The sequence below is a fragment of the Hesperophylax consimilis genome, chromosome 19 (assembly GCF_061612785.1).
Source record: "Hesperophylax consimilis isolate HC1 chromosome 19, BYU_Hcon_1.0, whole genome shotgun sequence".
Classification (NCBI taxonomy): Eukaryota; Metazoa; Arthropoda; class Insecta; order Trichoptera; family Limnephilidae; genus Hesperophylax; species Hesperophylax consimilis.
Window position 1 is genome coordinate 30763498 of NC_142854.1, and position 15724 is coordinate 30779221.

At 33.2% G+C, this 15724-nt stretch overlaps 1 protein-coding gene across 1 annotated transcript; it reads left to right on the forward strand.

The window, feature by feature from the left end:
- The first annotated feature begins 754 nt into the window (after positions 1 to 754).
- Positions 755 to 14036, forward strand: MED22 (Mediator complex subunit 22). The gene is made up of 3 exons (XM_089642865.1): positions 755 to 1066; positions 7579 to 7680; positions 13295 to 14036. The coding sequence occupies exons 1-3, from the start codon at positions 970 to 972 to the stop codon at positions 13522 to 13524; spliced, it is 429 nt and encodes a 142-aa protein (XP_089498991.1). The 5' UTR covers positions 755 to 969; the 3' UTR covers positions 13525 to 14036.
- Positions 14037 to 15724: the final 1688 nt, after the last annotated feature.

Sequence of the window (15724 nt, forward strand, 5' to 3'; positions counted from 1 at the left end):
CAGGTGAAAAAAGGTAACAAGCAATAATTTTTGAATGAACAAGATTTTTTATGCATAGCACAAAGGGTTCAAGTCCCGTTGGCGTCATGCATCTTTTATCAGGAGATTTTTCAATGTAGATGAGTGTTTCAGGCTTATAATTATTGCTTATGAAATAATCGTTACCCTTTGTGCTATGCATAAAAAATCTTGTCTTAAACATTAGTTTACCAAAAAAATAATCATTAATTTGTGTTATTTCACATAATTACTCATTAAAAGTAATATGTAGTATATTTGCGGCACGTTCCAAAGTGAAAAATAATCTCAGTATCGTCTGGGCGTAAGACCACCATTTGGAATTGAAACGTTGGTTAAAATGGCTTTTGCCGTGTTTGGCGACCAGATCTGAATAGCCAGATACTTCCCCACCTTCCTCTTCCCGATTTCCTTTCCCCACCCACTACTTTCAGCCTCCCAACATACCCAAATTTGGGAATGCCATAGTCTCACTGACTCCAGAGAGTTGGGACTGCGGTATTGAAATAAATTAAAAAAAAAACAGTTTAATTATCCCCGAAAATAAAAATTCATTAAAAATCTTAGAAATTCCCCGCAAAATGAGGACTTCCTCACGGATTGGCAACCCTAATCATTTGAGAATTTCTTTAGAAGCATAATAATAATTCGATAAAGTAAAAGTAAGTAAGTACTAAAAATAAAAATATAAGTTCTCGTCTTTTACATTCAATCTATGAACATCAAAGGGTAAAAATCTATGAAATTAATTTTCTGTCAGGTGTCAGTTTTATGCAGTTTTGTGCAATCTATGGTTTGGTCCTTGTTGTTCGCCGGTTGTCACTGCGATCGTGGTTTTTATTCAAATCGATCCACAATTTTCAGTCCATATTAGAAATACAATTAAATCCTGTTTGTCATCACTTCCCCGTCTTAAGTTGAGCAGGAGGTGTTGTTGAAATAATCATCAAAATGCAAAGAAGTCTGCCCCAGTCGAAAGAAGCCCTGCTCAAATCGTACACAGCGCGGTTAAAAGACGATGTCAAAAGTATGCTGGAAAACTTCGAGGGTAAACAAATATTTATTTTTTTAAATACAAACGGCATAACATGTGCCATTAACATATAAATATAAAATTACAAGGTACAAAGTATAAGGCATAAAGTTTAAAGTATAATAGTATACGGTATAAGGTTAAATATAAAGTTAAGTGTAAAGTATAATTTACGGTATAGAGTGTAAGGTTAAATATAAAGTTAAGTTAATTAGGAATACAAGTACAAAAATTAAGAAAAAAATTGTTAATAATGACTTGGAAGAATTATTTGTCTACTATGTCAAACATAAATGATTATCGATTATTAAAGTAACGATAATGTATGCTTAATTACTTATCTTTTGATTCCTCCATACATAAAAAAAAAATATTATTCATTTTTATATGATAACAGACTTCCTTCATCATTAATATCAAAGTATTCATTTCCTAATCGATATATTAAATAATTTTGTTCTGCTTAGTGGCAGTATTGTTACAATAATATTGCGATATGAATCGAGTTGGTCTACTAGGTACATAATAATTTATTAGCGAAACTATTTCAGGGGAGTCAAACCAGTTACTGTTTATTTTAAATAAAAAAAATTATATCATCAAGTATTCGTCTATCTTTTAACGATACGAGTCGCAATGTTTGTAATAGAAACTCATAATTAATGTCTTCTGCAGGAATTCCTAATTTAAAATTAATTGATCGGAGAAATTTTCGTTGGATCCTCTCAATGGAATTTATATGGCTGTTGTAGGACGGGTTTCATATAGAGGAGAGTTATTCTAAATGGCTTCTAACTAGAGTTGTATCAGTATTTTGAAAGTAAGGATGTTTTTGAAATCCTTAAATATTCTTAGAATGAAGCTTAAAATTTTCATTGCTTTACTGGTAATGATATTAATGTGATTTATTAACACAACTTTGCATGGAATGGCTTTAACCGTGCTTAGTAAACATATCTGAAAACCCGGGTATTTCTTACCCATCGTTTCCTTTCCTTGTCCCCTCCCTTCAGCCTCAAAACATACCCCAACTGGGAATGCCGTAATCCCACTAGCTCCAAACAGTTGGGACTATGTTAAATTAAACAAAGTAGTAATTATTTTCCGAACCGCCGCACTTTTAGGCACAGATTATGGAAATTACACTTTGTTTCAACAATTTATTTTTTATGCTTCCGATTTTGTTGTCCGGGTTAAATCTTCCCCATAGAAAAACTAAACCCTTCCACTCACTTTTCCACAAATGATCAGCTAGTCAATCAACACTATGCAAGTGCATTATATAAGTAAAATAAATACAAAACAATACAAGAACAACAACACGTCAACTCACCAGATATCAAATGGAAAAAAAAATTCACCGTCTCCAGATATTTTCATATCAGAGGGTTCGGCTCGGTAGAACTCCTAACAGGGCCTATAAATCCTACTGATCCCTCAACATAAATATTTAAAAAATCTTTCGTTATCCTACATGTATTCAAAATGACCGACTTTTGCATCTTTATATATAATTTTTTTGATAGATCTAATACGCCTAAATTTTGAATGAGAGAGCTAGGTATAATGCCAGTAGCCGAAATAACGAATGGTAATATTTTTATAGTCTGAGAATGCCAAATTCTTTTTATTTCGTTTCCTAAATCTGTGTATTTTCTTATTTTTTCATTAACAGATTTTTTAATGTTACAGGTATTTGGAATAGCGACATCAATGATATAAGTTATTTTTTTAATTTTGTCATGTAAAACTATATCGGGTCTATTATGACTAATCGTTCGGTCTGTTAGTATAGTTTTATCGTAATATATTTTATAAAATTCGTTTTCTAAAAATGAATTTGGTTCGTATTCATAATATGGTACTACATTACGGCAGTCAATCAAGTTATGTTTAATTACCAAATTTTGGTGAATTATTTTTAAAACTTGATTGTGCCTAAATGTATACTCGGACGGTGCTAATATAGAACATCCCGATATAATATGTTCTATAGTTTCCGGAAAAGCTAAACATTTTCTACACAAATCATCTATTTTATTTGTATCTTTGATTATATGCTTTCTATAATTTTTAGTATTAATGACTCTATCCTGAATGGCAAGCACAAATCCTTCTATTTCTGCAAGAATAATTATTACTATTTACATTAAAATTACGTTCTTAGCATAGGTAAAGTAAGTAATTTATGCGTTTTTAGATTGAAACGAAACTCGCTAGTGTCACTCCTTACAAAAAAAGTCCAAAATGGCAGCGAAGGGATAGTTTTATAAGGAAAATTTTGAACATTGTAAAATATAACAACACAACTCACAACAATCATTTTTCAGAAGGACATGCACAAAATACAATAATATATTTTCAAACGCCGATATTTTCCATTTGTCCTTAGTTCAGTTTACTGAAATGTTAATACATATTTACGTTTATTTGGGGGTGACTGTTGATTGTCATTTCAAATGGGATACACAAATAAACAAAACTTGCAAGCGGCTGAGAGCGATAGTGGGTAGGATTTACAAACTGAAATGTTTCGTTCCGGTGAATATTTTAAAAATTATTTACCTATCACTCGCAGAATCAACTTTACGTTATGGTTTAACTACTTGGGGTCACTCTAGTAAAACTAATTGAAACCACCTGCAATCAGTACAAAATTCTATGTTTAAGTTATTAGCTCAAAAACATATTTTTTCACAGAGAGAAACATATCATTGTTGTATCGGAATTTAACAATATTACCGGTGCCGGCCTTATTTTGGTACAAAATATTGATTCAACATATATCTGAGTCTGATTATAAAAGGAAAGTGGAACGTGAATATAATACAAGGTTTACAAAGAATGAAGGAATGCTTGTTCCAAAATATAATAATAAATACGGACGGCGAACCCTAGAATTTAACGTGCCAAAAATGCTTAACATGTTACCTATTAATATAAAAAATTGCGAATCTACAAATAGATTGAGATATATGCTGAAAAAATGGTTACTAAATGGAGATAGTTTATATTAATTTAGGTGTGTTAATTGTATAGTTATAGTAATAATAGTATGTGTGTATGTATGTAATTGATCATTAACATCCTGTTGACAAACTGCTTTATTGCAGTTTAAAGGGATTGTAGCTTGAAAACCAATAAAAAAAAATTAAAAAAAATAATGCATACTGAATATTATAAAAGCGCCAATGTATGTAATTAATTTGCCGGTACCCACTTATTCTGAAGCCGGTAGTCTAATTTAAGATAATTTACACATATAACTAAATAATGTTTTTTTTCTCTTTTGAAAGATAGTTTCCTATTAAAGGTTTTTAATCACTAACTCCAAACTCAGTCCATTGTTGATCAGTAGACTTATAAAGTAAACAATGAAAGCAAAAGTTTCTATATGTTCATTTTATAGCACCCGCAAAATCACTGAAAAAAATTATAACTTTTGTTTTTAACCCCTTACTATTTATCTCTCTTGAATATGTTTGTCATTATTCGATGAATTGTTTGCGATTTCTTTCTATAAAATATCCACAGAATAGGGCATTTTCACAGACATATGAATATATAGACTAGAAATTAAAGGTGAGGGGTAAAATCAACTGTTGAAGAACGAAGGGGGTAAAGCTGACTGTGATTCGTCAATAAATCAATCTGACAGTATATAGGCATCTCGCATTATAATATCACTATTTAGTTCTTAAAACTAAAATCTGCTTTTGAATGAATAGACATTTTTACATGGGAGCGCAAATTACTCGCCACGTTATGAACAAATTTGCGAAGTCCAAATTCGGCAAAAAAAAATTTCTTCTATTTTCTAAGTTTTCACTTTTATAAGTGTTCATAATTTAGTTCCCAGTAACCAACTATGCGTACAGATATATCTCGATGTGATAGTATATGTTTCTACAAACTGATCCATATTATACGATGTAATTACGCTTAAAATAATGCTTACATATGGAATGTAATACACCAATTGGGTTTATTCTCTTTTTCACATCTATTTTTACAAGTTTTCATAGCTAAGCCACCATTTTGCCGTGTTATTACAGTAAAATGCCTCGACCATAGCTCGACGTTAGTTCGAACAAGAATGATGACGTCACATTCTCAAGATTCACGGGAAGCCATACGCGAGCCCAGCCGGCTCCAATGGAACCGGTATGGGGAGTGGGGAATAAAACGCTTTTAATCACTTAGGGCAGGTCTACTAATATTCATATGTCTATGGGCATTTTAAATTATTCCATAAAAATTACATCAACAATGATAAACCTGATTTCGCGTAACTAGTATTCAAGTTCATCACACAAAAAACTTTCGACTGACATTTTTTAACATCTCCCTCTAATACCTTAATTATCTTAAGTCGTAGATATCTCTATCTCACTGTGGTCATGTCCGAAAACAACTTTAAAATAAATTTTGTATAATACTACCCATACGTCAGACATGATAGTGTTTACCTCCTTTGTCTGTATAGCAAAGAGAAAGAAAGGAGATAGCTTGGGGACAAAATTCAAAGTGACCCACAGTAGGTATATACAGTAACTTCTCATTTGGACGCTAGATGACACTGGAACCCGCTATTACTGTACGAATATTTAAACTAAATTAATAATCAGGTAGTTTGTTTAATCCTTTTTTTATATTAATACTATTACAGCGTATTTTGGGAGGTCATTGCCCAAATGACCTCCATAGAAGAGCTGCCACTGATCCCGATGTAAATCGTTGTCCATTGTACTAATTGAGTTGAAAAGAAGTGTAATTTCTATAATCTGTGCCTATTAAAAGTGCAGCAACTATTGTGTCTGAAGCAAGAAGAGATGATACATTTTATATCTAGTGCACATCTATTATAAAACTACTATACAGGGTGTATCGGCATGTACCCGACAAACTTTAACCAGCTATTCCTTAGCATATTTGCAGTAAAAAATCTTATGTGCACTTTGCTGTCCGGTAACGTTTTTTTTAATAAAAAATTTATTATTCATATTTTCACCACATGTCACCACTGTTTTATCCTTTGTCAAAGTTTGAAAACCCGTCTGGCAATATTTTATTCGAATTCCGTTGAATAATGTACGTGTGTACCTATATTGGCGCGCTTTTACAATCACAACGAAATGGCACGGCACCATTCGTCTCATTTTTAACTATTATTATTTAGTGTGTGCGAAAGAGCGAAGACGCTTTTCGACATACTTGCTTATAACAGCTGTTGAACATGAAAAGCAATGCCAATGACAGTGATGTAGTGTGGAAATTTTAATTTTTTTTGTTTTTAATTGAAAAAAAAAGGCTACCGGACAGCAAAGTGCCCATAACATTTTTTACTCCAAATGTGCTAAGGAATAGCTGGTTAAAGTTTGTTGGGTAGGTGCCGATACACCCTGTATATAATAATATTCTATTACCTACGTACTTATATTTAGGGTTTTATCGTATATATTCGGGCGGCACAACGAAACTGTTTTTAGCACGCTACGGGGAAGGATAACATTTAAAGAGAGTTCGTTTAACATTTTAAAACCTTTGTAATAAATATTGTTTTGTGTTGCCGATAAATTTGTCTTAGGAAGCCTAAAATCATTGCAGCTTCTCGTAGGATAACCATGGACTGTACTATTAATACTAACACTTTTAAACATGGTAACATTTTGTTTTTTATTTATTTATTCATTTTTGGGAAATCGACAGTTTACATTTAATCAGTTTGTACATAAGTGTTATTTAGTAAAATAAAACCAATTATGGATTTCCTCCTTGTGACTTTAACCGAGACAGCAAAATTTAAATTTCTGAGAAAGGAATATGAATTAAAAAATTTATACAAAACAAAAGATTATATAAAATTAAAATTTTACAAAACAATACATTTATAGCCATGGAGAGAGGTTGTAGATATAAATCAAATCATAATAGAGATATAAACATTATTCACAAACCATCAGAGAAATATTCTTTTATGGACCTCTTGTATTTGGTAAGTTCGCAACTGAAAATATCAACCTTAGATAATACGCTATTGTAATTATTGCCTAGTCTGTTCAGGCAAGAATTCTGCTTAGAGTTCATTTTGCATTGATCCACCCTGAACAGGACACAAGAGCGTGTTGAATGCGCAGGTACATTGAATGGAATCTTGTTTAGCAACTCTGGGCATTGAATATTATTGTTAACTTTTATGAAAAATACTAGGGTATTATAGACTAAACGCTGCCACACGCGTAGAAAATTGAGTTGGCGTTACTTCGTTTTTATCCTCGTATATCTGCTACAGCGCAATATAGACCTCATACCTCTGTTCTGAATTTGTGTTTTATTGCTTAGAAAAATGAAACTTTTGCAGTAATGCAGGTGGGATGCTACAGTGGTGTTGTAGACCAATTTCCTTGTTTTGAAAGTCTAATTTGTAATTTTTTTAGTACAATTTCTAAGTTAGTTTTGAGTTTTAGTATTTTTTATGAATTGCTTTCTGTTTAGTTTTTAAATAATTGTTTTATTTTAATTCACAGAAATAATAAAGCTGGCCAAAGGAGAGAATGAATCCCAACTCAATAGGATGACGCAGATAGAGCAGGATACTTTTGAAATGCAAGTCAGAGCTGCTAACATCGGTAAGCAATATTGATTTATCAGTTGTCCACAGGTTGCAGCTAAACAGACAGTGTAGTTTTGAAGGGACTGTGCATCCCGCGGGTGGGGGAGGAACTTGGGAGGCGTCTCATTATGTTGGGAGGGTCGTCACCATGGCTTTGCCCGGACTAAATCGGGGCTTTGTCGTCCGCGCATATCTTAAAATTTTCGGTATTGGGCTAAAATACCCCAAGGAAACTTCTGAGAGTCCTGTTCATTCCCTAAAAGTGACCGTGTGGTGAGCGATTTACACATTTGGGGTGATTGGGCCTTTTGAGGAGAATAGACGAACCGTGACGAAACGGATTCGGGAGGAAATCGCCTCTATACCCGTCGAGATGGCGCAAAATGCAGCCGAAAACTTTAGAAATCTCCTTCATCAATGTATCGCTACTGGGGACCATCAACTTTCTGATGTCATCTTCAGGAGTTGATGCATAAAACGGCATGATGTACCGAATAAAATAAAATAAACCCCATTTCTGTAAGTTACGCCATTTTTTTTTAATAGCCCTTCAAAACTGCACTGTCTATAACTAAGTAACTTGGGGATTGGATTTGCCTAGCAATAGATGTTAGGCAAACTAAATGTCTTATTCTTCTTTTTTTTTTTTTTTATTATTTATTGAGTTAGTTTATACATTTGAATATAAACTAATATAAACAAGATCATATTTCATTTTGTAATTTTACATATTTTTACAATAAATATAACATTTCTTTTTAAATACATTCATTCTTCCTTCATTCTTCAGACTTTCATGCATTTCATCATACATTTTTAGTCCTTTGTACATTAGGCAGTTCTGTGATTTTGTTTTTTTCATATGTGGCAATCTAATCCTATTTACATTTCTGGTTTCGTAATTATGAACATCTCTATTAAAAACAATTTCATCCTTAAAATATTTTGGCATTTGGTTGTTCATGATTTTATGTACAAAAATTAACACATTAAATAATAGTCTCTTTTTTATAGAAATCCAATTTAGCTGTTCTCTCATTTGATCTATGCTTGCGTATTTTCCTTTTCCTAGTATACATCTCATAGCTCTATTCTGTATAACATCTAGCTTGTTCAAGTTTCCTTCATTGGCCAAATACAACACAGTAGAGCAATAATCTAAATGTGGAGCAACTATAGTTTTATAAATCAGCTCTGTAGTGTTTCCATTTAGTTTATTTCTTAATCTTCTAAGAAAATTGACTTTTTTAGATACCTTTTTTAGCACATATTCAAAATTTGCTGCGAAAGTTAGTTTTGAATCTAGTATCACACCCAGGTACTTAATTTCATTTACTTTTTCAATTTTTTCGCCATTAATTGTCAATTTTAACTCTGTGTTATGTGTTTTGTTGCCTATTTCCATATATTTTGTTTTGTTGACATTCAGTTTTAATTTGTTTAATTTCAGCCATTTCGCTATATTTTGTAGGTCTTCATTTAATTTATTGATTGCATCTATGTATTCTTCACATGAAATATAGATTAATGTATCGTCTGCAAATAATCTAATTTTGCAATGTTTTATGGTTTTAATTATATCATTAATGTAAATAATGAATAGAATTGGGCCTAATACCGACCCTTGTGGAACACCGAGATTGTTTTCTATCGGTTCTGATTCTGAGCTTTCCACTTTTGTTACCTGTTTTCTTTCATGGAGATATTCTTTGAAAAGATTTAGAGCTACTTCAGAAAGACCTATATCTTCTAATTTTTCCAAAAGTTTTTTCCTTTCTATCGTTTCAAATGCTCTTTTAAAATCTAAAAATGTTGCAATGGTGATTTTTTTATTATCTGTTTCTTTCTTCCATGTATTAATCACAATGTTTATTGCAGCTTCACAAGAGTTATTATTACGGAATCCTGATTGTTCGTCACATAATATATGATGTTTTTCCAAATACTCAACGAGTTGTTTCTTTATTACAATTTCTAGTACCTGTTCGTATTTTGGCAACATATTTATAGGTCTAAATTCTTCGCATTTTCTGGTATTAACAACTTTCGGAATCGGGATCACAATAGATGTTTTCCATGTGTTTGGAAATTTTCCACTTCTTAACGATTCATTTATTATGTTCAGTAGATGAGGTCCTATCACTGGCATTGCATCCCTTAAAACTGTAAAGCTTATTCCATCTGGACTCTCTTTTGATTTGGTGCTGTTTAGAATCTGTAAAAGATATGTTTCATCAATCTCTTTAAACACAAGTTTTTCTCGGTTTAGGGGAACATTTCTCACGCGGTTGTCTTCCTTCAGTATTGGTATACTCTGATGTAATTCCGTTATGCTGTTTACAAAATATTTGTTGAAGCAGTTCTGTATGCTACCCTGTATCTGATGTGGAAATTCAATGTCATGTTTCATCCCTTTATCTTCAGTTTGCATTAATCCTTTTATGGTTTTCCACATTTTTTTAGTGTCTCCTTTTTCACAGATAATTTTATTTTTGAAGTAATCGTTCTTACAAACTTTCAGTTGTTTTGAGTATTTATTTCTTGCATTTTTGAATGCTTTCCAGTCTTGTGAGTTTCTTGAGATTTTTGCAATTTTGTACAGTCTATCTCTTTCATATTGTATTGATTGTAGTTCTATGTTATACCATTTATTTGTTCCTCTTATTTTAGTAGTTTGGATTGGTATTAACTGGTCGATTACTTCTTGAAGGTTATTTATTAATGATTTAGCCTTTTCATTAAATTCCATTTGATGAAGTTCATTCATATCACCCAGAAGTTCAATTAACCTTTCACTGTTATATTTTTTATAATTTCTGTATTTTATTACTTTGCTGGTTTTCGTATTATTTCTTTTTGTGTTATCTGTAATGTGGATAAGGTTATGGTCGGTTATTTTTGGCTCATCTAGAACTTTTACATTCAAATCTAATCTGTTGGATATGACAAGGTCAATTAACGTCCTGGATTTATCCGTTATTCGTGTCTCACTTTTAACAAGTTGTTTCATTCCCGATGCTTGGATAATTTTTTTAAGTCTTTTAGTATATGTATCATTCAAATTTTTGAAATTTATATTAAAGTCACCAGTTAGGATATTATCTTCTTCCTCTTCTAGGTTTTGGGTGCACCAGTTCTCTATAAATGATAAAAAGTCTTTTGTACTTGCATTTGGAGAATGGTAAATTACTCCGTATACTCCTTTCTTATATCCAGAAGTTATCCTGATCGCTAGTATCCAGCAGTTCTTTTCGTATTTTGTGTTAGAAATAACTTCAAATATTATGTCTTTTTTGATAATTATTATTGCTCCCCCTGTGTGTCTACTGTAGGAATCACAGCGTATTGTTGAATATCCTTGAAAAGTAACTTCGCTGTCTTCAATATCGCATGTTATGTGAGTCTCGCTTAACATTACAAGTGCAGGATCATTTCGTTCAATCAAAATCTGGATTTCTTCATTGTTCGCTATCAGACTCTGAATATTTAAGTATATAATTCCTTGCAGTTGGTTGCTTTTTATAAAAAATTTACCTTTTTCTTCTCCAATTCCAATTTCCTTTTGTATACTGGACATTCGAAGCTCCACGCTGGATGATTTGAGTCTAGGTTTATCTTCAACTTGTTTTTAGTATTAATACAATTATTACACTTTTCTGTTCCTCTAATAGCCTTGCATTCTTCACTTTTATGACCACCTGTACATTTAGGGCATACAAAGGAGTCTTTTTTACATTCGCTCCCTTTATGGTTGAACCCGTAGCATTTATAGCAGCGCTTAATGTCAAATGCATCAAATACTCTGACCCTTTCCCATCCAATATTTATTTTTTGCATTTGCAACATTATTCCATGTGTTTGTGTATCTACTTCCAAATATATTATATATTCTTCTCCTGTTTTTAATTTCTTGTTTTTTATTATAGTTACTTCCATTTTTTGTGGTTCTTCTGGAAACTCGTTCTGAATTTTTATGTTCTGAACGATTTCTTTTTCATCCATTTTATGTGTTACTCCAACGACTTTTATTGATGGGAATCTTTTATTTGGGATCTTCGTTGTATATTTTTCACAGAACTTTATTTTTATGTCTTCCTGTAGTTTTTCAATATGCTGACTATTTCTACATGTAACAATTATTTTACCATCCTTTGCATTTTTTATTCCCATCACTCCTGTTTCAATTGGATCAATTTGTTTTTTAATATCCTCTTCGGTTTTCTCCGTGGTCTGCTCTTCTTTCGGAGTGATAATAATTTTTTTCCCCAAATTTTGGTATTGCTTATTGTTACCCGTAATTTCCTTAAGTATTCTATTTTCTCCAGAAATATCGGCCATTTTTGCTGCCATTTCGCTTATTAACCCCAAAATTGTAATTGTTTTCGGGGTTAATTTATTAATTTGTTCTTTGTTTAGTTTTGTCGAAATGTCATTAATGCAATTTTGTAGAATTAGAACTGCATCTGTGGCTTTATCAATAAAACTTTTAGGATCCATCTTGAGTTACTTTATTTATTTCACTATTCACGGCAAAAATCAAGTTTTATGTCCGTTTATCTCAGATCACCTGTCTATTTTAATGTTTTTCTGTGGTTTTCTTCTGTCAAAACTTTTAATGTAAACTTTAAAGATATATTGCACCTTGTTTACTCAAGACAACGAAAAACCAATTATTTGAATACATTCATTTACCACTTCTTTTTAAAACGATATATTGCTTGATTATTTTGAAACACCAATATAGCAACACTTTAACATAATTTAAGGACAACTTTATTGTTATATTCAGAGTTTAATTCCATAGATGTTCTGGTGTATGTATTCTCCTCTCTTGTCAGAAGTTAGTGAACATTTGTGCCCCAGTGTTGAGTTTGGCAGCCTGTTTTTGCATGGAGCCCCAAAATATCTGAAAAAACCCATTTCTACACAAATAGGTTGGTCCATTTAATAGATTAACAGATTGCCGACTTTCAAAGGGATTGCAGACTTTTAAACGGATTGCAGACTCTCAAATGAATTGCAGACTTTTAAAGGGATTACAGACTTTCAAACGGATTGCAGACTTTCAAACGAATTTCCGACTTTCAAACGGATTGCATACTTTTAAACGGATTGCAGACTCTCAAATGAATTGCAGACTTTCAAAGGGATTACATATTTTCAAACGGACTGCAGACTTTCGAACGAATTGCAGACTTTCAAACGGATTGCAGACTTTCAATCAGATTGCAGACTCTCAAATGAATTGCAGACATTCACACTAATTGCAGTCTTTCAAACGGATTGCAGACTTCAGATGGGTAATGTTGTCCTTGTTCTACCAGTATTTCAATGGAAGATGCTTGGAGGAACCGGCGTGATCCCTTCGACACACGTGCACAGTCGGGAAACACGCCAAATACGGTTGACATTCGCCACATATGAACGGGTCGTTTCTATGACTAATTCTTATGTTCAACAGTATGGAATGATTTGCCAACTTCTGTGTTTCCTCCCTCCTACAACATGGGTCTCTTAGACTCCCTCCTCTACTCAAAAAGATTCACTAAACATCATGTACTTTGTTTCATGTGTGATCTTAACATTAAAAAAATATATAAATAAAACAATGACTTTTTTCTCTCTTTCAGTTAGAGCCGGAGAATCCCTCATGAAGCTAGTATCCGACATCAAGCAATACCTTATCCTGAATGACTTCCCGTCTGTCAACGAGGCCATCACACAGAACTCCAAGTTGTTTCGCACCAAGCAGCAAGAATGCGACCAGAAGCTGATGTCTCTACGCGACGATATTGCGGCAGATTTATACGACTTGGAGGAAGAATATTTCACCAGCATCTATAAATTGCAGACTTCATAGCTTATTTTAATTTAATTTTAGTTTAGTAATGTGATACTTGTTCATTTACATATCCAGTATAATCTCAGTAATCCGCTTGACTATCTGACAACTACTATTCTTATTTTTTTTTTTTTTTTAAAGCGGAGACGGTTTACACGTAGTTCCCGTGAACACTTAGGCCATAGGCCCATTGTCCTATCTCCCATTTTACCTCATTCCTTTAACAACAACCCAGTCCCTTTAATAAAGTTCACCAGGGTTGTCATTGGGTATGTGGCTATGTCTTCTGATTCTACTGTATGTCTCCCCAGGTATCTGAGCCTAGTTCCCACCAGGGCAGGACATTGGCACCATAGGTGAATTGGAGTCTCTTCATCCTCTTCACATTTCCTGCATCAATTGGTGTTTTCCACTCCCAATATCTGCATGTGTCTCCTGAGATGGCAGTGTCCCGTTAGTAGTCTTACCAGTTCCCTCAGTGAGTTTCTGTCCATATCGAGTAGTTTCTTGGTTCGTCTAGGGTCTGGTCCTTTTATCTCATTCCAGGTGCCCTCTCCCATTCTTTGCGGTGCTGGGATTTGACCTACCTATCAATATGTAATATTGTGTGGCAAGCTGCTACTCCTACGACCGGCTCGGATCCTACAAGTGGTGCTTTCGCCCTTTCCTTGCTAGTTCTTCAGCCCACTCCGCTTACTTCCTTACAGCATACTACCGCGGACGTGAAATACTACTCGACGGAACTCAGATCTCAAGCTCGATACTAGCAGTCACAGGCCATGCATACAGCATTTTGCTTGGTCTGGAGACGTAGTTAATGAGTTTCTTGTTTTTAATAGTCGAATACAGAGTGATTTTATAAAAAAATCTTGGTCATTTGACAGAAAATTTTCTCCTTTCAAATTTGCTGTCAAATCCTTAATATTCAAATGTACGTAACGAACTGAGGACTGTGCTTCAAAAAAAAATCAGCTACATATCTCCTGTAAATAACGTCACACATGTTTTTACGGAAGTAACGAACTTCTCCATATAATTTTACCAGCCCAATGACGACATCAGAATCTGAGAGGTGATTTTCAACATTAAAACGTGTTGGCAAATGCCGTTGGAGCTGAAATATTAAATGCACTGGCAACGTTTTCAATAGAGAACGATTTTATCAACTCCTTACCACTTCTGTGTTATTGATCGGTTCAAAAAAATTATTTACGGTGAAGCTTTGTGAAGAAACTGCGGGAAACGGTAAAAACATTTATTTATTGTACGTAACTAAACTGCCCCGGTAAAAATCTTTTGCATTTGTTAAAAGTGATTGATTTAAAATGTCCACTGACTCGGTATAAATATTTTCCTCCATAGGTATTCTGGGCAGTGAGGATTGCATATGGTAGTTATTCCCGGAATTTCTGCACTGAAATAAATCCCGACTCCTAGTATTACGTAATGGAATCCGAAAGCTTATCAAAGCCGACAATTTTGGACCATCAAATGCATCATTTAGAATTTTATATAGAAATACCAAGTCTATTATATTTATGGCCGATTTGGAAGAAAACTGATGTCTTGTTAATATGAATATATAATATATAAAACGCTAGCCATGTTTGAACAGTTGTGTGCTGGAAGTTACTGGCTCCTTTTCATTATGTTTGTTAAAAGTACCATATTTTCAGAGATGTGCAAAATGGGTACCCAAAACCATTTGAAATGCAAAATGGAAATGGGTCAAAACTTTTCCATTTGAAAATGCAAAATGGTTTTTAGAAAATGCAAAATACCTATTTTCAAAATGCATTGAAAATGCAAAGTGGTTTCTCGGGTCAAACAATTAAAATAATTATGGAATTTTTAAACAATTTTGTCATTTAATAATGGACATCAATGTAGAACAAACATATTACATGATGGTAAATCCAAAAACACCACGACTACAGATTATGAAACCACAAAAAATTTGCGCGGGACTAATGTTGCCAACGTAAAAACATAGAAACTGCTATCTAACATTTAATATTACAGCGTCATGGCCCCATGTTCAGTATTTGAATCAGTACTTTTTGTAATGGTATCACTCAATTGCCAGGGCTCCTACCAGGGAGCAACTTGACAAATGGAAATTATCTCTCATATCGAGGTTGAGGACCGACTGATATTTGGGGCTTATGAAAAAAAGATGAGTGGAGATAGTAGGAAGAATGTTGCAAAAAAGCATTTA